Source organism: Catharus ustulatus, chromosome 21 (genome assembly GCF_009819885.2).
Source record: "Catharus ustulatus isolate bCatUst1 chromosome 21, bCatUst1.pri.v2, whole genome shotgun sequence".
Taxonomy (NCBI): domain Eukaryota; kingdom Metazoa; phylum Chordata; class Aves; order Passeriformes; family Turdidae; genus Catharus; species Catharus ustulatus.
Genome location: NC_046241.1, coordinates 2,471,833 through 2,495,286, shown reverse-complemented (window position 1 = coordinate 2,495,286; position 23,454 = coordinate 2,471,833). Strand labels below are relative to the sequence as shown.

The 23,454-nt window shown below is 51.7% G+C and overlaps 1 protein-coding gene across 1 annotated transcript in view; it reads right to left on the bottom strand.

Annotated features, from left to right (window-relative positions):
- LOC117005768 (collagen alpha-1(I) chain-like) overlaps window positions 1-23,454 on the bottom strand; it is an 81,570-nt gene that overhangs the window by 31,971 nt on the left and 26,145 nt on the right. Inside the window, 8 exon segments of the mRNA XM_033077802.1 lie at window positions 503-547; window positions 3,203-3,519; window positions 3,590-3,833; window positions 15,690-15,731; window positions 18,124-18,261; window positions 18,896-19,091; window positions 20,014-20,172; window positions 20,745-20,892. Of these exon segments, the coding sequence (XP_032933693.1) occupies window positions 503-547; window positions 3,203-3,519; window positions 3,590-3,833; window positions 15,690-15,731; window positions 18,124-18,261; window positions 18,896-19,091; window positions 20,014-20,172; window positions 20,745-20,892 (1,289 nt within the window).

Sequence of the window (23,454 nt, the reverse complement as noted above, 5' to 3'; positions counted from 1 at the left end):
TGAGCCATCCCAGTGCCCCCAGTGTGCTCCAGCTGAGCCATCCCAGTGCCCTGAGTGTGCTCCAGCTGAGCCATCCCAGTGCCCCCAGTGTGCTCCAGCTGAGCCATCCCAGTGCCCCCAGTGTGCTCCAGCTGAGCCATCCCAGTGCTCCCAGCTGTATCTCATGGGCCCCTCCAGACCCTTCCCTTGTGTCCTGCTCTGAATGCTCTCTAACAATTCAATGTAATTTTTTATATTGTTCCCTCTAATAACTCAATGTGATTTTTTTCTATCATGGTGCCCAAAACTGCCCCAGAACTCAAGCCTGGCTTAATCCTGAGCCTGAGCTTAAAGTGCTCACTAAACCCAGTTCCTTCCTCTTCCTTCCTTCCTCTGCCACCACCCTGCAGCTGCAGGAGCTCCCCGTGCCCTCTGGATGAAAAACCCCCAAACCAACCCAAACCATCAGTGGTGTTTGCCCCACACCCCAGACCGGACCTGCCCCTGGTTTTTGGGTACTCACTTTGTCTCCTTTGGGTCCCACCTGTCCCCGCCTGCCAGGACAGCCCTGGAAGGCAAAGGAGGAGAGCTGTGACCCCACAGTGACTGAGGGACCAGGGCACAGCCCCAGGGATGCAGGGACTGAAATGGCTGATTCAGAGCACACCAGCAGCTTCAAGTCCCCAAGAAATACCCCAAAAACCAGTGTGGGGTGGGAAGAGCCCCCTGGTTTGGCTGCTCCAGTCCTGGCACCAGGAGCTGAACTGTGCCATCCTGAATTACCACAGAAACACCCCAGAGCAGGCAGGGGAGCAGGAGAACATCTCCTGACACCTGGGGAGGACAGGCAGTGTGTTAGGGAAAAACAAACAACTCTAAAATTGAATCGTAGCCACACTCCAATAGGTGTTTGGACCAGGACAAAAATATCTGCTGCTTTTAACTGTGGGAGATGTGATCTGGGTAAAAATGCACATTTTGGCCAAGGGCTGACCCCACCTCAGGGGTTACCAAGGCACCTGTGTGGGCAGAAGCAGCCAGCTGGGAGATCCTGGCCTTTTGGGATGGCAGCAATTCCCTGTAAGGTGTCCCCTGCCAGCCTCGTGCCTGCTGCAGCTCTGACAGCTTCAGTTCCACACAGCAGCTTTGTTCTGAGCCTGGAGGTCACCAGGTCTGAAACCCACAGAGCTCCATGGCTCAGGTCCCTCTGCCCTCAGTCCTTGGGAGCAGCAACAGCACAACAGGGAAGGGCTGGGGACACTTTATGGCTCTGGCCATGGCTGGCACATGCCACCATTGAGTTTCAGTCCTACACAGAATTCCAGACTGGTCTGGGCTGGAAGGGACCTCAAAGCCCATCCAGTGTCCCCCTGCCATGGCAGGGACACCTCCCACTGTCCCAATGTCCAGCCTGGCCTTGGGCACTGTCAGGGATCCAGGGGCAGCCACAGCTGCTCTGGGCACCCTGTGCCAGGGCCTCACACCCTCAGAGAAAAAGATTTTTCCTGAACATCCCACCTGAACCTGCTCTTTCTCCACGTAAATCCATTCCCCATGTCCTGCCCCTCCATGCCCTTAAGAGCCTTTCCCATCTTCCCTCTCAGCTCCCCAGCTCTAAAGCTGGGCTGGAGCTCTGGTACCGGTGTTTCCATCCAGGATACTCAGGACCAAGGACAAAAATCCCATCTCCAGCCTTTGTCCAGGGCAGCAAGCAGCTCTCCCCTGGCTGACAGCAGGGCTGCAAACGTCGTGACGTTTCCTCTGCTCCTGGGATTTTTTCAGCCTCCAGCATCTGTTCCTTTTGCCATTTTCTTCTATTTTTGCAGGCAAGAGCTGCAGCAGCAAGGAGATGGCTTGAGGGGGAAGTTAGCAGTCCTAAATTTAAACCAAGCCTGGCTCAGGGATGATGGATTTAGTGCCAGGTCCCTCAAGCACAGCCATGGATCCCCCTGAGCCCCAGGGCAGAGCCCACAACTTCCACAGGGATGGAAGCACAAGGGAAGAGAAGGTGCCCAGGGACACTTCAGTGGGGAAATAAAATAAAATTTTCTAAATAAATTGTTAAGAAAAAGGAACCAAATGAGGGGAATAATTTTGGCAGAATAAACAAATGGGGAAAAATATTTAAAAACAACTTTCAGCTACTCCTCAATGAAGACAAGACACCTCTAAAGGTTTTTCTATTTCAAGTTTACCTTTTTTTAAAATTTTTTCTTTTTTCATCCTCAATGAAGACATGACTAAAGCTTTTCTTAGTGAAAGTTTACCTTTTTTTTTTCTCTAAATTTCCCTTTTTTCATCCTCTACAACGACTGAATGACTTGAATAACAGTCAGAGCTTATTACAAAATAAATTCAGCGCTCTGCTTTGAACCAGGCATCGGTTTGGGGGTGAAAAAGCCAAAACCAGCAATGCCAGTTGGGTCCATGGAGGATGGCAGAGGTTTGTGTGGGGACTGGAGGGGATGGCTTGGTGCCCTCTGATCCCCTCAGCCTCATTCTGGGCTGGACCAGAGTGAAATAAAAACCCACAGGGTGATTCAATGTTTGAGACCATCTCTAGAGCAAGGAGGACAAGGGAATCATCTTCTCTCCAGTTTTCAGTGAAGTTTCTCCAGGAATATCAAAAACCTTTCCACAAGGTCAATGCACAGCCCCACTGTGCCTTCTCCACCCTGGAGAAGGTTCCCACCCTGGAAAAGTTTCCCCATTCTTGAGATGCTTCCCACCCTGGAAAAGTTTCCTCACCCTGGGGAAGTTTCCCCATTTTGGAGAAGGTTCCCCACCATGGAAAAATTTCCTACTCTGGAGAAGGTTGCCCATCCTGAGGACGGTTTCCCATTCTGGAGAAGTTCCCCCATCCTGGAAAAGTTTCCCTACCCTGGGGAGGGTTTCCCATTCTGGGGAAGTTTCCCCATCCTGGAAAAGTTTCCCACCCTTGAGAAGGTTTCCTATTCTGGAGAAGTTTCCCCATTCTGGAAAAGTTTCCCCACCCTGGAGAAGGTTTCCCATCCTGGGGAAGGTTTCCCATTCTGGAGAAGTTTCCCACCCTGGAGATTCCCCAGCCTGGGGTAGGTTCCTGTGCAGTTCCCCATCCCAGCAGCCCTGGGGCAGGTTCCCTGTGCAGTTCCCCATCCCAGCAGCCCTGGGGCAGGTTCCCTGGGCAGTTCCCCATCTCAGCAGCCCTTGGCACCCCCAGCCCCCCGTGCCCTCCTGCACTCACCGGCAGCCCCGGCGGTCCCGGCAGCCCCGGCGGTCCCGGTTTCACACAGCCCTGGTGTCCCTGTGCCAGCCTCACTCCGGGGTGTCCTGCTCCAGGAGGAGGCTCTGGGACACCCAGCGCTGCCCCTGCCCTCAGGGGACCTTTGGGGACACTTCCTTTGGGAGCAGCCCCCCGATGGGCTGCCGGGGACAGCTTGGGGAAGGGGCCCAGGCGGGGTTTGCCCGTGTCCCCCGACAGCTTCTCCGTGGTGACGTTCTCCTCCCGGGGCTCAGAGCCACGCTGCTTCTTGGCTGCTCGTGGGGGCTGGATGGAGGCTCCTGGGTGGAGGAAGCACTGTCAGATTCCCAGAAATTGTGATGGGGAAAAGGAGGAAAATCATGTACTCACCTGAGCTCCTCCTGAGCGCTGGCCTGCCGGGGCCGGTGATTTTATTGTAGGTGGAGTTCAGCAGCTCAAAGCCTTCGTCCTCAATGGAAAGGCTGCCCTCCTCCTCCTCCTCCTCAGCTGATGGCATCTCGTGAGCAGAGAGGGAGGCCAGGGCACTCCCATCAGGGAGGCTGAGGGTCCCCTGGGCATCCTCCCACGGCCAAGGTGGCCCCGGGGCCAGATCTGAGCTGGGGAGTCTGGAGTCCTGAAAAAGAGAAAGGGAAAAATCAGTTTTGAAGGGTGCACTTATTTTTCCCCCTTTCCTGCTCAATGGACTGCCCAGGGAGGTTTGGAGTCCCCATCCCTGGGGGTGTCCAAGGAATGATTGGAGGTGGCACTGGGTGCTCTGGGCTGGGTGACAAGGGGGGGATCAGTCACAGGTTGGATTTGATCAGCTTGGAGTAATTTCCAACCTTAATGATTCTGTAATTCCTCATTTCCCACATGCAGGAATGCTGCTGGGGAATGAGGCAGGGCACAGCTTGTGAGGGCCAGGCAGGAGCCCTCAAATTCTGGGACAGTTTATACAGAGTGAGCAGGACACTGCATCCAGTGCAAACCAAAACTGCATCCATCTACAGACCAAAACTGCATCTATCTACAAACAAAACTGCACCAAGTACAGATCAAAACTGCACCCAGTACAGACCAAAACTCTCCTTTCACAGGGGACACGGGCTGCTCTGGGCACTCTGTGCCAGGGCCTCCCCGCTCTCCCAGTTCCTCCCAAAAATCCCATCTAACCCTACTCTTTGTCAGACTGAAGCCATTCCCTGTGTCCAGTCCCTCTCCAGCTCTCCTGGAGCCCCTTTAGGCACTGCAAGGGGCTCTGAGCTCTCCCCAGAGCCCACAGCCTCATGACAGCAATCCAATCTGAGAGCAGTCACTAGAAGAGTTACAGCAAATGTATAAAGTGACACCAGGGGTCCATCTGTCCCTCCAGGTTCTGGATTCTGCTGTTCCTGCACATTCCAGGGCTCCTGGTGCTCTCCTGGTGCCAGCAGGTCAGAGGGGAGCTCAGAGCCCCCACCACACAACTTCCCCCTGCAGCTGCAAACCTCAAGGGCTGGGAAGGGGAGACAGGAACAAGGGCAGGAGGAGCCTCCTGGAGGCTTCCAGACATTTAATTTAAGGCAGTGACTCTCTCTGGGCTCTCTCTGTCCTCAGCTGTCACCTTGAATGGTCCCTGCAGCTCCCAAGGGCTCTGTCAGCCCTACAAGGTCCAGCAGAGCCCAGCACTGCCCTTGGCTGGGGGCAAAATGCAACACTGGGAGAGATATCCACACTCAACACACAAACACTGAGTGTGGGAACGGAATTAAACTCCAGAGCTCCCTGCATTTCACAATCCCACTGCTTTTCCACCCAGCTCCAGTGAGAGCCCCTCAGACTGGGCTGGTGGTGGGTGTGCAGGTCCTGGAGCAGCCACAGCATTTCCAGCATAGCACATGGCCAGCAGCCCTGCCTGGAGCCTGCTCCGAGCTGCCCGTGCCCCATGGGGACAGGGACAGTGCTGGTGGCACCCACAGCTGTGACACCCAGAGCTGTCACACTCAGAGCTGTCACACTCAGAGCTGGGACACCCAGAGCTGGACACACACAGCTGGTGACACCCAGAGCTGTGACACCCAGAGCTGTGACACCCAGAGAGCTGTGACACCCAGAGCTGGTGGCACCAAGAGCTGTCACACCCAGAACTGGACACACACAGCTGGTGGCACTCAGAGCTGTGACACCCAGAGCTGTGACACCCAGAGAGCTGTGACACCCAGAGCTGGTGGCACCAAGAGCTGTCACACCCAGAACTGGACACACACAGCTGGTGGCACTCAGAGCTGTGACACCCAGAGCTGTGACACCCAGAGAGCTGTGACACCCAGAGCTGGTGGCACCAAGAGCTGTCACACCCAGAACTGGACACACACAGCTGGTGGCACTCAGAGCTGTGACACCCAGAGCTATGACACCCAGCCCTGCCGCAGGAGCTGTGAGGACGCAGCTGACACAGTCACTAGAGGGAGATGCAGCCCCACTCTTGCCGTGCAGGGTGGGCAGGAGCCCTGCAGAGTCCTGGGCAGTCCTTCCCATCCTTCATCCCTCCTGCCATCACCGGGCTCCCTCTTGCTCTGCTCCACTGGCCTGGGAGCACCAGGGGGATGTGCAGGAGCAGCAAAAGCAACAATTTCCCTGCCAGAAGGGAGGTGAGAGCCCCATTTGGGATGAGCAGAGGGGCTCCAGAGCAGCAGGAGGTGCTGAAGCTTTGACTCTGCTGCCATCACAGCAGGAGAAACATGAAATTTTAACTTTTCATTTTCAAATTTTAGCTTTGAAGAGATCCTTTCATAAACACCTGAAGTGGTTTGCCCTCAGTTATGAACACTTATTTTGAGGGTGTCTTGTTTTTTGTTGTTACATATAATTTTTTGCAATTTGATATAATGATAACAATTTAAATTTAAATTGATTTTGATTTCAAGGAGTCAGCAGTGCCCAGACATTGCTGGAATAGGGGTTGAAGTCTCTTTATGGTTGGACTTGATGATCTTAGGGATCCTTCCCAGCTTAAATGATTTTACTGCACTAAAAGCAGCCCCAGTTCATCCAGGTGAGCCCTGCACAGCCACACATCCCCCAGGCAGGGGTGGGGGGGGTTACCTGATTAAGGGAAGAGTTACCCTGAATTAAATCAGCCTTCCCAAATCCATCAGAATCCATGGATTCAGTTGCACGAGGGGAAAACCCTTCAGAGGCTCCTTCAGGCCAAAATTTCAAACCCAATTAGGAGCCACCCTGTCATTACTTTAATGAACTTGGTTTGTGGTTCTGTTTCTGTTTAAGCAGGATGGCTGTGAGCTGGGGGTGGGCAGGAGAGAGCTGTAATAGTGACACTCTAAAATAACACCTTTTTAAGCTAATATATATATATATATTGTTTATTTTACACAGTCCTTTCAGGCAAGAAATCAAATTGAGAGCTGAAGAAAAAGTATCCTGGCTAAAACTCCATCATTTGTCCCACCTAAAATGGGTTCTGGTAATGTGGTAAATGTGAGTAACCACATTCCCTGCAAGGTCACCTTCCCAGGAGGAGCCAAAGGGGAGCTGAAGGGATCTGGGATTCCTCCTCAGCCCAGGGCAGCACTGGGATCTATCCAAAATCCCTTGAGCAGCACTAAAAGTTTGTGCTTTTTGGTGCTGCAGCTCTGCAGCTCCCCAGCACGCTCCTGTGGCATGTCCAGAAGATATTTCAGGATAGACTGGAGCCCAAGAGGGACACACAGCCCCAGGTGAGCCAGGCAGGCACCACCAAACCCTGGCACTGAGGGAGAGCCCTCCGTGCAGGACAGCCCTGCTCCCACCCAGAGCTGCCTTAAGGCAGACCTTGGCTAATAAAGAAATGATTACAGTCACAGAAACAGCCAAAGGGGCCAGGAAAGAGAGGGGTGGGCACTGGTCAGACTCAGGCCCAGGGAAGGGGCAGAGGGGCAGGAGCAGCTCGAGGCTTCCCCTGTGAGGGATTCACCAGGACACAAAGGACAAGGACAGTCAAGTGCAAGGCATGAGGAGCTCCAGCAGCAGGAAAACCTGGGGGGAAGATGTCACATCCCTAACCTGGCTGATGTCACATTCCCTGCTCTGGCTGATGTCACATTCCTGCCCTGGCTGATGTCACACTCCTGTCCTGGCTGATGTCACATCCCCTGCACTGGATGATGTCACACCCCATGATCTGGCTGATATCACACTCCCCCCTGGCTGATGTCACACTCCATGATCTGGCTGATGTCACACTCCATGATCTGGCTGATGTCACACCCCTGTCCTGGCTGATGTCCCAGCCCTGTCCTGGCTGATGTCACACACCCCTGTCCTGGCTGATGTCACACTCCCTGCCCTGGCTGATGTCACACCCCTGTCCTGGCTGATGTCACATCCCTGCTCTGGCTGATGTCACATCCCTGCCCTAGCTGATGTCACATCCCCTGCCCTGGCTGATGTCACATCCCCTGCCCTGGCTGATGTCCCAGCCCTGCCCTGAATGATGTCACATCCCTGCTCCGGCTGATGTCACATCCCTGCCCTGGCTGATGTCCCAGCCCTGCCCTGGCTGATGTCACACTCCCTGTCCTGGCTGATGTCACATCCCTGCCCTGGCTGATGTCACATCCCTGTCCTGGCTGGTGTCACATCCCTGCCCTGGCTGATGTCACATCCCTGCCCTGGCTGATGTCACACCCCTGTCCTGGCTGATGTCACACTCCTGTCCTGGCTGATGTCACATCCCTGTCCTGGCTGATGTCACATCCCTGCTCTGGTTGATGTCACATCCCCTCTGGCTGATGTCACACTCCCCTCAGGCTGATGTCCCAGCCCTGCTCACACCCAGCCCCAGCCCCACAGCTCCCTCTCCAGCAGCAGCTCCCTGTCCAGGTGCTCACAGTGCCCTGCACCCCACACCCCACACCCCAGCAGCTTTCCCAGGACATTTTTCCCCTGCATCCCTGGCTGCTGCCATGGACACTGCTGTCTGCAGGGGGAATGCCTGGAGCATGAAAACCCTTAAAATCTGTGGGCTCTTAGTTGGATTTTAATTTTTTTTTCATTATTTTGCTGTTAAAATAGTAAAAACCAGAAGCCACTTGATGATCAGGCAAAGAGGCTGCAAGGGTTGCAATTAATCAAGTAAAATAAATTAGCAGAGTTATCACTCCACACAGAGCAGAGAGGAGAGGACTCCAAACACCCTCCCTCAGCCCTTCAGTGTCCCCCCAGAGACAGTGGCTGGTCCAAAACCACCTGGAAAGATGCTAAAACTGGGTCCTTAAACCCAGAGACAGTGGCTGGTCCAAAACCACCTGGAAAGATGCTAAAATTCGGTCCTTAAACCCACCTGGGCTCGACATTCCCAGCCTCCCAGAGCTGCAAAGAAACTTTGCCCAAAATGTGGAGCATCACCAGATCCTCCCTGGGCAGCCTTGGGGCACCTCAAGAGCCCCATTCCCAATTTCCACACCCCAGACAAGCTCCTGAGAGGGGGACAAGGGACAGCAGTGTCCCCACAGGACAGCAGCTCCCTCCAGGGGTACACAGGGGATGTTTGCTCTCTTCAGAGCAGTCCCTGGAAGGGATAAACCCCACATTTTATCCCATTTTATCCCATACACATCCATTTCTTGTGGAGCTGAAATAAAGAATTTTTCTTTCAGAAATTAAACCGTGAAGCAGCACAGTTTTGATGTTACACTTTTGGTGCTTTGGGGGTTTCTGATTAAAAGCAGGTCTTGAAATATACCCTTAATGGTAGAAAAAAAATCATCAATGTACTTCAGCTTCCCAACTTGATTCATATTTCTCCCTACAACCAATTTTTGTAGATTTGATCCAAATCAGTCATTTCCTTACAACACATTTTGCAATCCCCAGGATTGGAAAGTTTCAGCTACAGCAATTTGGTGCCTCATTTTGTACACCCTGAAGTGGAAAATGAATGGAAGACAGCAGCACCTGGTGGATTAACTCCAGAGGCATCAACACCCAAAAATTTAACAACCAGTTCCTCACAGGACAGTTACCTGTGGATAAAAGCTAACAGATGGTGTCAGGGAATGGTTTGGGTTGGAAAAAAACTTTAAATCCCATCTCATTCCACCCCTTCCATGGGCCAGGTCGCTCAGATTTCCATGCAACTCCACCACCAGGTGAGGAAAAGTGCAGTGAGAATTCCCAAATCCTGTTAACCACTGTGGTGAGGTTAATTAATTGTGATGATCAATCACTGGGCTGTGAGGAGCTGAAGTGTCCAGGCTCCCAAGGGCTGATGAACAACCCCAGGATGTGCCAGCCTGGGAATCCCAGTGGGATGCTGGCACTGGGAGCCCAGAATTCCCACACAGTGAAGAAAAAGGGTTTTAAATCCAACACTTGACATGGGAAAGGTCCACGCTGGAAACTCCCATCTGGCAGGGCTCAGGGGAAAAGGGTCCCTGAGGAAAAATTACTGAGGCACAAGGCTGAATTATATTGGTTTGTGTAAACACAGCTAACAGCCAAAATCAATAGAATCCATCCCTGCTCCTCCAAAGTGGCCAAATTTAGAGGAGAACCAGCTGAGAGGGACAAATTGGGAACAGCTCCGGAGTTGTCCAAAAGCGTGAGAGTTGAGTGAGGTATGTGGGGCTGAACTCCCAGAAATTCCAGCTGGGAAGTGGGGAAGGAGCCCAGATTGAAAGCAGCCATGAAGGATGATAAAACAGAAGGGAAAAAAAGAAGGAATTGGCACGTGAAAAGCAAGGCAGGGTCTGTGATTTGCACAAAATTGGATGAAAGAAGGAAAATAAAGGCAGGAGAAGTCTCTGCCCCAGGCACATCTTGGGTCCAGAAACAGCAGTGACGTGGGAAGAGCTGGAGAGCCCCAGTTCTGTCCACATTTAGAAAATCCAGATGACATAACCAAAGGACAATGAAATACTTCCCATTCCAGAGAGGATAGGAAACAGAGATTTCTCAATGCCAGCCCCAGAACTCAACCCCAAAAGCATTAAAACCTCAGGCTCTCCCCAAAATGAGCACTGAATTCTCAGCTTGGCTCAGAGAGCTGGGGAAGCTCCAGGGGACTGACTGGGAAAAGGCTTTGTGTTGTGCCAATATGGAATTAAATTTTAAAAAGGGGGGAAAAAAAGGCAAACAGGAAGCTTTGAGTAATTACAGCCCTCTTCCCTCAAGCTGAGCCCAAGCAAAATAACAGAACAACTGACATGGGGCTCATTAATGAAGAAACCACAGATATGTAATTAATGCCATGGTTTGGAAACAGTTTCTAACTTGGGATCTTGCCTGAGGAGCCTCAGAGTGTTTCACTGACAAAGATAACAATGCTGCTGGACTTCTGCAGGGCTTTTCAGCTGGTGCCACGCTCCAAAAACTCCTACATGGCAAAGGGGTTAAAGCCCAGCTTGGAGCATCCCTGTTCTCAGCAGCCCAGACAAGCAGAATAACATTGTGCCCTAATTTTCACCTGGGTCAGGCTGGGTAAAACAGAGTTCAAAGTTCAGGGTCTTCTCCTAGGAAATAGGATTTTTTTGTTAATAGAAGCCTCTTCCATCTATCAGCCAAAGGTACAAAGTGATTCACTCAAGATCAAAGACTGACAATTTTAAACTATTTTTTCCAGCACTTTCTAGCATCAAACCCCTAGAAGAGGCTGCAAAAAAAGCCTAGAAGAAGCTTACAGAAAAAAAAAAAATCAACAATCAAGGTTGGAGTGATTTAAAGAAGGAATCAATGGCAGGGAATGCCAGGGGCTGTGTCCAGCAGCAGATGAGGTCCCTGAGGAGCTGCAGGGGACAAATCCCTGCTGGTGCCAGCACAGCCCCTCTGCTCTGCCCTCACTGCTGGGGCCCTGAGGCATTGCCCCCTCCTCTCCTCTGCTCCATGGGAACAGGGACAGCTCAGCACAGGCACCCCCACCCCACAGGGGCTGAAATCTTTGCTCAGGAGTTTCCCACACCACACCTGGGTGCTGGATTTGGGAAGGGAATACACTGTAAGGCTGAAAAATAAATAAGGTTAATTATTTCCAGTGCCAGCTCCTAAACGGGCTGCAGGAAGTTTGGAGAGGAGACTTTTTACAAGGATATGGAGTGATAGGACAAGGAAGAGCAGTTTAAACTGGGAGAGATTTAGATGGGATGTTGGGAAGGAATTCTTCCCTGTGAGGGTGGGATGGAATTCCCAGAGCAGCTGTGGCTGCCCCTGGATCCCTGGGAGTGAAAGAAAGGTGTAACAATTGTTCTTGGCTTTAAGAGGGCGCAGAGTGCTCCCAGAGCAGCAATTCCACTTCTTGAAGTATACTGGTGTCCAACCTCAATACACTGGGTTGTATCAACCCAGGTTTGTCAATAATACAATGTCAATGGCTTCATGTCTGACTCTAATACTTCTTTAAGAACCCATATACACTATTACTGTCCCAAACATAAGAGATTGTTCTAAACCTAAAGATGAATCACCACTGCAAACAAAGCACAGTTTTTCCTGCAGCACAGGGAAGAATGGCATCTAAGATCTGTAGTTCATCCACAAGACATCAGACCCAAGGTAAGAAATACAAGGAGAACTTTTTCATGTCTGTGTGATCAGCAGACATTTGAACTTCTTATGACCTGAAAGAAAAACTCAAACAAAATAACTATCAACTTATGAATCCTTGAGGTATCACAGAAAAAAAAAAAAAAAGAAGAAAAAAGGAGTGTGGGGGATAATCACTGCTCAATGTCCTGAGTGTCCCAGGCCAGGCTGGATGGGCCTTGGAGCAGCCTGGGATTGTGGAAGATGTCCCATGGGAACAGGATGGGTTTTATTTGGAGATCCCTGGGACTCCTCAGCAATGCCCCATTTCCCAGGGCGATGTTTGGGGCTCCCTGATGTCCTACCCAGGCTCAAACTGATGCAATCCAAAATCCTGAACTTCCCTGCAATCCCCCATGCAGAGCCCACGTTCAGCCTGGGCAGCCCAGGAGGATTCCTTGTGCTCCCACAGCACAGAGCCTCACCTTTCCAAAGGAAAGGCAGGACAAGCCCCATCCCCAATGCCCTGCTGGCCTTTCCCAGGGATGGGGCTCCCCAGGGACAGCAGACACTGCTGGGCACTACAACAGCCTGGGAAGCTTCTGGAGAAGCACAACCTGTGCTGTGCTGCCACACTTCTGGCACACCACAATTCCTAAAAGTCAGCAAGGGCACAGAAGCTGCCCCAGGCAGGAGGCCATGTGTAAAAGGTTGGAGAGGAGGGGTACAGTAATTTCACGATTATAAGCTGCACTGAGTATAAGCCGCACTTCCCGGTCCCAGCAATTTTTCATTCTTTGTCCATACATAAGCTGCACCTGATTACAAGCCTCATGTTACAACGCAGAGTGTGATAAAAGGTATCTGTTCTATCACCATCTGTTAAGGGTGGGGCAGTGATCCTGATCTCCATGGCAGATACTCTGCTCATGGGCCATCCATTGAAACCAGGCAGGGCATTGTTCTTTATCTTTTCACAGCCCATCCTTCCTCCAGCCAGTCATTTTCTGCTCATGGCCATTGAGTCCCACTGTGGGACTGATAAAATTACTGCATCCCATTGGGAGTTGCTCCAGCCAGAGGGAAGAGCCCAACATTTCTTACCAAGATAAAAACAGAGGTTTTGGGACACTAAGGGAGCCCCTTTCTCCACTGGACTCCAGAGGAAAACCGGATTTCTCCACATCACCACTGGAGCTCCGGAGGGAAACTGCACCTTGTACAGGAGCACTGCTCCAACTGAGCCACATCTGTCACTGCAGGAGGATGCAGCCACCATGGGATGGGACTGCTACCAACACCCTGCCTGACGGGTGTCAGGTTGTACTCTGACTGTGTCAGGGTTTGGGGTTTGTTTCTTTGTAATACTGTATTTCTATTTTAATTTCCCTAGTAAAGAACTGTTATTCCTAATTCCCATATCTTTGCCTGAGAGCCCCTTGATTTCAAAATTATAATAATTTGGAGGGAGGGGGTTTACATTCTCCATTTCAAAGAGAAGTTCCTGCCTTTCTCAGCAGACACCTGTCCTCCAAACTAAAACAGCAACTTTTCATTCTTTGTCCATATATAAGCTGCACCTGATTATAAGCTGCACTTTGGGTTCGGACCAAAATTTTAGTCAAAATGGTGCGGCTTATAATCATAAAATTACTGTAATTTCCACCAGAGGCTCCTCATGGCATGGCTGGGTAGAACAGCACTTGGTTTGGGGGTTAAAAACCCCTGGGGTTCAGCTCAACAAATTCCTGTCATTATGTTTACACCACCATGGGTTTTGGGGACAATAATCCACAGATCTTATCCCACTGGAGAAACTGGATTCAGATCTGAAATATCAGAGATATCAGAAATATCAGAGAGCTGGGCTCCAGCTCCAGTCCCATTCCCCACAGGGATATTTGGATATTTGTGTTCTCCAGGTTACCCAAGGAAGCAGCAGCAGTCCCAGGGGAGCTGTGGGGTGCAGGAGGGACAGCTCCCCACGAGGGCTTGTCCTTGTCAGGATGAGCCAGCCCAAGCCTTTTGTGATGGGTTTTAAAGCCCAGCACCAGCAGCATGTGCAATCCTGATTTCACAGGCTCCAGACTGCTCTGATGGGACAGGAAGGATGGAATTTTAGGACTGAGTGAGCCTGAAGGAGCGATTCCCAGAGCAGCTGAGCTCACTGACAAACCTGAGCACGAGGGAGCAGAGGTGCCATGACACAAATAAGTGTTTGCACAGAGCTTTCACAGCCTTTTTAAATCCAGAAGGAATTTCCCAACCAGTTTGAACTGCCCAGAAAATAAACCTGTGAAGTTTTGTCTCTTTGGTAATCTGTGGGATTTAAGCTTTGACTGTTTGGGGAATGGCTTTAGGATCCCAGGTTAAGCTGCCTTGGAACCAGCTCAGCCCCACCCTGCTCACATTTAGGACAGGCAGTCTAAGAGGAAACAAAATGCAGCAGAAGTGGCTCAGCACCATCCATGTCCCAAGGATTGCTCAGAAATGGCAATTTATTCCTCAAAAAAAAATTGCCAAAAGGAGTGGGCTGCAGTTCAGGTACCACTGCCAGTAACAAACTCATCTATTGCCTTCCCCCATGACATCTTCCTCTGCCATCACCCTGAGCCTCCATAATTATTTAGCTCTAATTAACAATTAAGGAATCCACCAATGTACTAATTTACTTCTAAAGGAACAAAGGAACTGGAAAGTAGAGCTGTGGCCTGTCCCTGCAGCAGAGCTGGGCTGCTCCTCATTACTCCCAAACTGCAGTGCCTTTTTTATTCCTAATAAATCTTAATGCCAACAATTCCAAGGCATCTCTGCTCCTTATTAAGTGTTTGAAAAATAAACTTGTCCCAAATCCAGATTTTTGTTCATTTTCCCCTGCAGACCTATGAATTTCACCACTTTCCTTGTTATGGCAAGGTCTTGCCAGGGTCTGGAAGAACCAGCAGGTGGGAATCACATCCCAAGCAGGACCCACCTTCCATAAGTGCCCAGGGAAGGTGATTTTGTCACCTCAGTTCATTTCAGACCCACCCAGCAAACCTGGAGTTCGTTCCCCCATGAGCTGCTGAGCCTGGAGCAGAGGGATGGACCTGACTGCCAAAGATCACTTGGCAGGTTCTACTCTGGAATCATCCAGGTGCAGCCAGTGAAAACCAGGGGAGAGAAGAGAGACTCTCCCCCCAGAGTTAACAGGAGCCAGGAGGGTGAGGGAGTGAAGAACTCCAACTGCTCAGTCACACACAAATCTCCATTTGCATTTGCTGTCACTTTGTGTTTGCATGTTTGAACACCAAAACTTGGCTAAAAACCCCAAACACAGCAGGAACACAGAGCCAGCCTCACTCAGAGCTGTCCCTCGTGTCCCCAGCACACGCACAAGAGCTGGGACAGCAGCTCCAGCGAGGAGCTCAGCACCAGGAGCACCAGTGGGTTTAGGGGGCAGCCACCCCTCTGTCAGCACCAGATCCCAGGAAAGCACACCAAGGAGAGCCCCAGAACCACAACCACCCCTCCCACAGGGAGCTCCAGCCCTTCCCAGCTCCTCAGGGGCAGCAGGGAGACCCTGGGGATGCCTCCCCAGGCAGGAATCACATCCCACTGCCATCCTGCTTTGTCCCAAATCCTGCACCCAGCTGCCCTCACCTCCTTCCCTCCAGGCTCATCCAGCCTGGCTCAGCTCCCAGGCAGATCCACAAACACTCTGGGCAGGCAGTGGCCTGAGCCACCTCACTCCCTGCCCCACCACCACCCCTCTGGGTCAGAAAAGTCACCTGAGCACTCACCAGGGCTGGGACACGTTCAAGCTACGTTCAAACCATTAAAGAGAGAGGTTGTAGTAAAGAAATAACAATAACAGCCAAGAAAATCAGCATTAGTGGCCTTGTCTGAGTATTTTGGCTTTGCCTTAATGCTTATCAGAGCAACTCCTGTCCCCAGGAGAGAGCCTGGGGGTGACAGCACAGGGACACAAGGAGGGACAGTGCAGGAGTCGTACCTGAGCAGATGAATCCTGGATTTCATTGGTTTCCTTTGGCACCTGGGAGTTGGAGAGAGAAAAGAGGAGAAGCATCAGTGCCCAAGGAGCAGCAGTGACTGCAGCACGTGTTGATTGCTGGCTCCAGGACTCAGGAACTGCCTCTGCCGGCACAGGGAGCATCCAGGGAATGCACAGTGGGAGCCAATCCTTCACAGAACGTGAGGGAACGGCCTCTGATCAAACCTCTCTGGAGTCTGGGTGGGTTTGTGCAGTTTCTGTTGGTCTGGAAACTCCTCAGTCCTGAGGAGGGCCAGCAAGGGATGGGAACTGGGGGATGTGGGGCAGGAATATCCTATAGGGACTCACCTGCAGGCAATTTACTGATGCTTAAAACTTAACTATTATTTACTGATGTTTAAAGTGACATTTTCTGCTTGATGGGTGAACCCCAGAGCCATTCAGGGAAGAGCTCCAGGCCTCCAGAGCTCGGGACAATACAGGTTTTATTGTGGGATGAGCAGAGTTACACTGCACACTCAGCCACTCCTCTCCTGCTCAGAGCAGGAGGGAAGCAGTGGGACCAGCTGTCTTGGTTTAATTTAGGTTTTTTAATTTTAATATACTCAATTTTTGTTGTGAGATAGGATTAGGAGTGAAAACAAGAAGAAACTCCTCTCCCTGAAGTGAACTGAAATGATTATTCAAGTAGAGAACTAAATAAAGTGTCTCTAGATGTGATTGTTAGAAGATGTAGGAGGTGGAGGGGAGGAGGGAGTGGTCTGAAAATCTAATTCTGAATTTCTTATTTCCTCTGTATTGTTAATGAAGTTCTTTTTTTACCCTTTTAAGTTTTAGGCCTGCCTTGTTTTTGCTTCTAATCCCATCTCACAACAGAAATTAAGTATGTTAAAATTAGCAAACCTAAACTAAACCAAAACACCAGCTCTGTTAGACTCTGCCTGCTCCACACTCGCCAGCAAACCCAGCTCCTCATCATCAGGGCTTTCCCAAAAATCCTCCTCCAGTAACACAGAGCAAAGCAGCACATCCAGGAGTGCAGCAGAGTGCAGGGCTGTCCCAGCTGTCACCACTCCCTGCATGTGCTGGCTCCAAAGGGATCCCTGGGCAGCACCAGTCAGGCCAGGTGCCCCATCCCATCCCATTATCCCATCCCATCTCCCTGTCCTGGCACTGCCCTTCCCAGCACTGTGCCAGCTCCTCACCAGAGCACAGAGCACACTTGGGGTGTCCTGCCAAGGTCTCACACCCAGTGTGGATGATACCATTCCTCCAAAGCCATCTTCCCCTGGCCCCTGGAACTTGCTATAATAGATAAGGTATCCTATTGAGCCAAATTCCTTAAGAATTTGGTCACTCTCTAACACTTTGGAAGATAATTGGTTAGAAATTAGGATGTATAATTGGTCAGTTCACCTTTAGAACCTCTCACATAGATTGGATGCTGTTCTTTGTATAAATTTTTATTGGCTGTAGTTTGAATCCTCCCTGAACTTATAAATGTAACTGTCTGTCCTTTGTTCTGGGAGAATCCCTGCTTGATCTCCCTTTGCATGAAATAAACTCTCGTGGAACTCATCAAGTAAGGCCTCAGGTCTTTCTCAGCTGATGAGATGTGAGCTTTTCTGAGAGACAGCTACATGTTAGCACTCTCTGGTCCTGGCAAATACCACCAGGGACCAAAAAAGAAAACCACAACCCAGCCCTGTGCCAGCTCCTCACCAGAGCACAGAGCACAGCTCACACTCAGGGTGTCCTGCCAAGCTCTCACACCCAGCACTGGCCTCTCCCCAGCTGCTCCCAGCTCCTGTGAAGCACTTCCTATGAAGGTGCTGGCCTAAGATGTGAGGAATTTCCCTGGGCTGACTCCAGCTCCTGAGGAAAGCCTGGGTTCTTCATGTTTTGGGGGATTTATGATGTGATCTGAGCTTTTTGACACAGATACGTTTGTTGAAAATTTGTTGAATGCTGCAACGAAAGCAAAGTCCCCCAAATTTCCATTTTCCAGCAATGCTGGCACAACAGAGGGACAACTTCTGGAAGGATGATGCACCAAGGAGTGCAGTGCTGCTGGGAGTGGGCAGGAATTCCAGAGCAGTGTCCAATTCCCAAGGACAGCTTTCACCTCCTCTCAGAAGCACAGCTCCAGCTGCAGCATTACTCAGAGCTTTCCTGTGCCACACACCCAGTCACAGCCACCCCCAGGCTTTCCCTGGACCCCAAACTCTCCCTTTAACTCACTCTCCTTGGCTCCAAACCCATCTGTGACTTGAAGGGATGGAAAAGAACCACCCCACCTCCTCATGCCCCATCCCAAACGGGAGATCCCAGCGATTCCAAGCAACGCCCTGGGTGGGACCTTTCACTGAAATCGTGTGACACCAAGGCAAGGCTTGGCCCAGCGCTGTGAATGTGCCAGGTGCCCCAGGCACACCTGTGGCCAGGCTGTGGGGAGCTCCCAGGGGGCCCTGGTGAGGCTGAAGGAGCCAGGGCAGGTTGAGTTGTAGCTGTGGCACTGCTCAGCAGCCGCTGCTGGGTCTCCCATCACGAAGGTCAGCTGTTGGAGAGCGCCCTGGGGGAGACACAGAAAGCAGAGTTTATGCTCCTGCTTCTTCCAGAGGAGAGGGAAAGGTGTGGAAGGGCCTGCAGGGGAGGTCATCTCCAGCTTCTCACAGCCAGGGATTTCTTTATGGGATGGTTTGGGCTATGAATGTTCCCTCTCCAGCCTCAAGAGCAGCTTGGGAAGATGCCCTGGGCAGGGACCCCTGCCACTGTCCCAGCCCCAATGTCCAACCTGGCCTTGGGCACTGCCAGGGATCCAGGGGCAGCCACAGCTGCTCTGGGCACCCTGTGTCAGCTCTGCCCACCCTGCCAGGGAACAATTCCTGCCCAGTATCCCACCCAGCCCTGTCCTTTGGAAGTCTGAAGCCATTGCACACACTTCCCCAAGCTGATCTTTCCATGCTGACTGCACAGAGACTTCTCTGCACGGTCCAAGTCATGGCCAACACCAGAGGATGAGTGGAAGCCCAACCCCAAGGTGACCTGACTGCTGCCCCTGGTGCTGCCCTGACCCAATCCCAAGCCTTTGCTAAAGTTTATCCTACCCAAGCATGAAAATAAATGTTGTTTTGGGAAAAGAAGGCAATGAAATGGATTCCATCAGAGGGAGCTTGCAGGGAGAGCAGCCCCTGCCCAGCTCTCACCTTGAAGGGGATCTCGAAGGAGTCGATGAGGCCCCCGATGATGACCAGCCCCTCAGTGCTCACTCCCATCCCAAAATAGTTGGACCAGCTCACTCTGTCCAGCAGCCGACAGTCCACGTGCAATTCCAGCCTCTCCAGGGAGATGCTCAGAGCCACCTGGTGCCAGTGCCCATCCCCCAGGAAGGACACTGGGAACCTGAGGGAAAGGGGACACAAGAGGAAACTTCATCCCTCACCTTCTCCAGGAGCAGCCCTTACCCCATGGCAGCTCCCAGTGTCACATATCCATCCTTAGTGCAGACACAAGCAACAATCCAAGAATTGTTCCAACACCATCACTTGTTTTCCATGGATTTGGGGATGTCTGCAACCATTTGAGGCACCTGAGAAATGACTGGGTTTTGTCTTGATTTATCCCCAGTTGTTGGGATTAGCTCCAATAAAAGTGCAGAAGACCATCGGAAAACCCTTCAATATTGGTGAGTAAAAAATGACCCCAGAATCCTCCAGTGCCAGTATGTTGATCATTGCCAGAAAGTTCTCTGCTTCCCTTGTTATCATTGGTTCCTTTTTGCTGCAATAATTTCAATATTCCTAATTGTCCTTCTTTATTGGACCCACTCCCTAAACTCAGCCCTAATTCCTCCCCTCCTCCAAGTTTATAAACACCCCTGCCCTGCCCTAACCCCTCTTCTGTCCATCTGCCCTCGTGCATGGAACAAGCCTCCTGTGCCATCCTTCCAGGTTTGTTCAGCACAAACTGTTCTCTTGCTGTTTGGTATTTTCTACCATTAAAGCTTTTTAGTTCCTGAACAATCAGGTCAGATTTTCTTTCTGCATAAAATCACCGAGTTCAGTGCAGCCTCCAGCCCTGACAGCCGGGCTAGGAGGGGTCAGAGGTTACACCCAGGGATCTGAACCTTTTTGTTCTTTGCTTTGTTTTCCAGAGCTGCACCATTTTGGCAGAGTGGAGTTTGGCAGTGACAACTGCACCAGGTCTGAGGGACATCACCTCCCTTCAGCACTGCCCAAAGCCCACCAGAGAGGGAAAGCCTAACCCTTGGGAGGAGAACAGGAAGGATGGAAAGGCAGGAAGAAGCTCCTGGGCTGGGACTTACTCGTAGTGTCTCCTCCTGGTGGTGACAAAGACCAGGGCGTGGGGGGTGACCCTGATCTGGAAGAGCACGTGGCTGCGGCGGCTCAGGACGGTCACCAGGCTGGTGTCCTCCTTCAGGGAGTACCTGAGCTTCAGCAGCACGCTCAGCTCGTCTGCAAACCTGGCACAAAGAGGGGACATGTGGCACTGAGCAGCTGCTGCTGTGTCACCATCAGCTGACCTCTCAGGATACAAAACATTCGAGTCACGGCACAAATGAACCGAGTGAGAAGGAAAAATAAAGGGGAAAAAGAGCCAACAATTGTTCCAGTTGAGAGGTTCCAGGAGGAGCAGCCAGGCCTAAATTAGCATTGCCCACACAGCCCCAGCACGGGGTGATGGGGCCATGCCAAGGTGTCCTTCCTGCACCCAGCCAGGAATGATCAAAGAACCCCAGAACGACTTGAGTTGGAGGAAACCTTCAAGCTCATCCCATCCCACCCCTGCCATGGGCAGAGACACCTCCCACCATCCCAGGCTGCTCCAAGCCCCATCCAGCCTGGCCTTGGGCACTTCCACAAACTGTTCCAAAATGTGAGAAAGGAAGGAAGCCCTGAGCTCAGAGCACAGAGTGGCTGAGTTATCTCCATGCCATCACAGCATGGGCTCTCCAAGGAACTCCTCAAATCAACAGCCATGCCCTAGATGCTTTTTGAGCCCCACCAGCCCATTCCCCCCCTGAAGGGAGGTTACCTGTCCCCAAAGGCCTCCCTGGTGGGGATGGTGAGGGTGGCGTACTGCCCGATCTCCAGGATCCTGCACTTGCTGTGGTCAGAGCCAAAGGAAACATTGCTGAGGTCCTGGGCATGGAGAGTGATCTTGTCCAGCAGGTTCACCTCATCTGCATTGGGGGGGAAGAGAGAGATGCTCAGTAGGCTGAGAAACCTCCTCTACAGGGCTCTGCTCTATTCTCCAACAAGAAAAAACCAGACAAACTGGACAACAGGCAAAACCTGCAGGAAGAAGAGTGTAAATTTGGGAAAATCAAAATTCAGTACCCAAATTCAGCGGACTCAGACCACAAAATCCATTCAGACACAGTCACAAACAGCCAGGTGGGATTTTTGAACCCCAAGATGAGTTTTGAGGCCACTGTTGCCAAGGCAGGAAGGGTCATTCCTTCCCCAGCTGTGCTGGTACCTCTACAACCACAGAGCTGGGATCTCAGGGCTGTAAAGCACAGCTGGGACACAAATGTCCCAAACCACAAGTCCTGGAGCAGCTGGGTACAGGAATCCTGCTCATCCTTTCCCAAACTTCCTTGCTGATGCCGTAAGTAAAGAATTGGACCAAGGAGTGGGAAGAAGTCACTGTGTCCCTCAGCCCTGGCCAGAGGGTGGAGACACCCCTGCCTGCCCAAAGCGGGTTCAGCCCTGTCACGGGGTCAGGAATCCAGTGGGAATTCCCAGGAAGGAAAGGATTCACTCTCAGAATGTGAACTTTTGAGAGGGTTTGAACAGGAGAGAGCCCCTGCCCTGGGAAGAAATGTGTTTAAAACCTCAAGGTTTCTTTTTCCTCTCCATTAGCAAAGATTTGCAGACCTCAGACATCTAAAACCAGGTTCCTCCTGTGTGGCAACAACGCTGCCACCAGCAGGGAGTGGGACAAGGGACAGACTCAGATCAGCACCCTCGGTCCAGCCTTGCAGGATCACTCCAGACCCCACAGCCCCTTTCCCAGGAGGGTCTGGACAATCCCACTCGATGATTTGTCAGTGGGAATTGTGCCAGCACCATCTGCACGAGCATCTGCCATGGCTGGGGAAGCATCCAGCCCCTTCTCTGGCTGTAATTCCCGCTGTGGATGAGGTGTGAGATTGATGTGAGGGCAGACAAACAGCCCCGGGCATGCTGCGACCTGCCAGGAGATATCCACAGCACAGAGAGGGAAAACAACAAATCAATCAAGCAGAAGGCAGCTTTGATCTGCCTCAGACACTCGTGTGTCACTCCTGCCCCAGCTCCTTGGAAGATGCTGCATGGGAAAGAGCCCTGTGATGGGAAAGAGGGGAAGGAATGGAGGAGATGAGGAGAGTTGGGATTTCCCCAGCTCCCCACAACAGCATCCTTGACTGGTTTCCAGGCAAGCTAAAGCTCTGCAAAATGAAGGTGCAGCAGCTTTTGGCAGCAGGAACACCAAAAATCTGGGACCAAGCCAGAGGGTGCAGGGTGGAGCCCCTGGGAGCCCTGACCAGCCAAGAACCCCCAAAGGCAGAGCCAGCAGAGTTTATCAGCACAGCATGAGAATTAATCCAGGACCAAACAGCTCACAGAGGGGAGAATATCAGCAATGTTTGTCCCTCTCATGCCCAAGCATTTCTGGGAGTGATTCCCTCACTGCTGCCATCAGTGGATGTGCCAGGACCTGCACAATTCCACAGTTCCAGCTCCAGGGGCTGCAGCCCCACCAGGCTCCAGCTTTGCTGGAGATCACAGCAGTGAGAACTCCCTGGATCCTGTCAGGGATGAGCCTTCCCACATCTGCTGCAGCTGGAATGAACACACAGGGAATACTCCCTGGGCAGGCTCTGAAGGCAGGGAGCAAAGGGGGAATGGTTTTAAATGGAAATATTAATTTAGATTTGAGGTAAGCAGTTTTTTACAGTGAGGCTGGTTAAACACTGGCACAGGATACCCAGAGCAGCTGTGGCTGCCCCTGGATCCCTGGCAGTGCCCAAGGCCAGGCTGGACATTGGGGTTTGGAGCAGTGGGAGGGGTCCCTGCCACGGCAGGGTGGGATGGGATGAGCTTTAATGTCCCTCCCAACACAAACTATTACAGGATTCCAAGAGCAGGCTCCTGCACTCTCTGCAGCTCATTGCCCCACAGTTTTGGGGCAGGAGCTGTTGCACAGTGAGTTGCTCACAACACTGGATTTAGGGCTCAGCCAGCCTCAGCACCAAAGCTTTTCCTTGCTGCTTCTCCCCAGCATTGACCAAGGGCCACCTCTCCCTCCTGGCACAGTGGGATTTGTGGTTACTACACAAACATCACAGATTTGCTGTACATTTCCAAGCAGATTTATTTTCTCCCTTTGCTGTGAGCTGTGGGAGCAGACAGGCTGCTTCCCAAGGACATGGATTACCTGGGAACTGATTCCCAGCTGCAGGGGCTGTCCCCAGCTCAGGGAGCAGGGTCACACCTTCCTGGGAGCACACTAATGCCAGGCAGGGGATGCTGAGGCAGCTGAGTGCAGCCAGGGTCAGGAACAGGCTGGGCTGTATGTCTGCTACAGAAATTCTCTCTTTCCTTTACAAAAATCCCACTTTCTGTGGAGTTTTCAGCATTCTCAGGGCTAAGTTGCTTTATCCCCATAGCCAGGCTTCCCTTCTCCTTGCAGAGCCATCAGGGAGCAGCTCTGCTCACAAACCCTTTATACCCCTCCTGAACACCCACAGCACCCC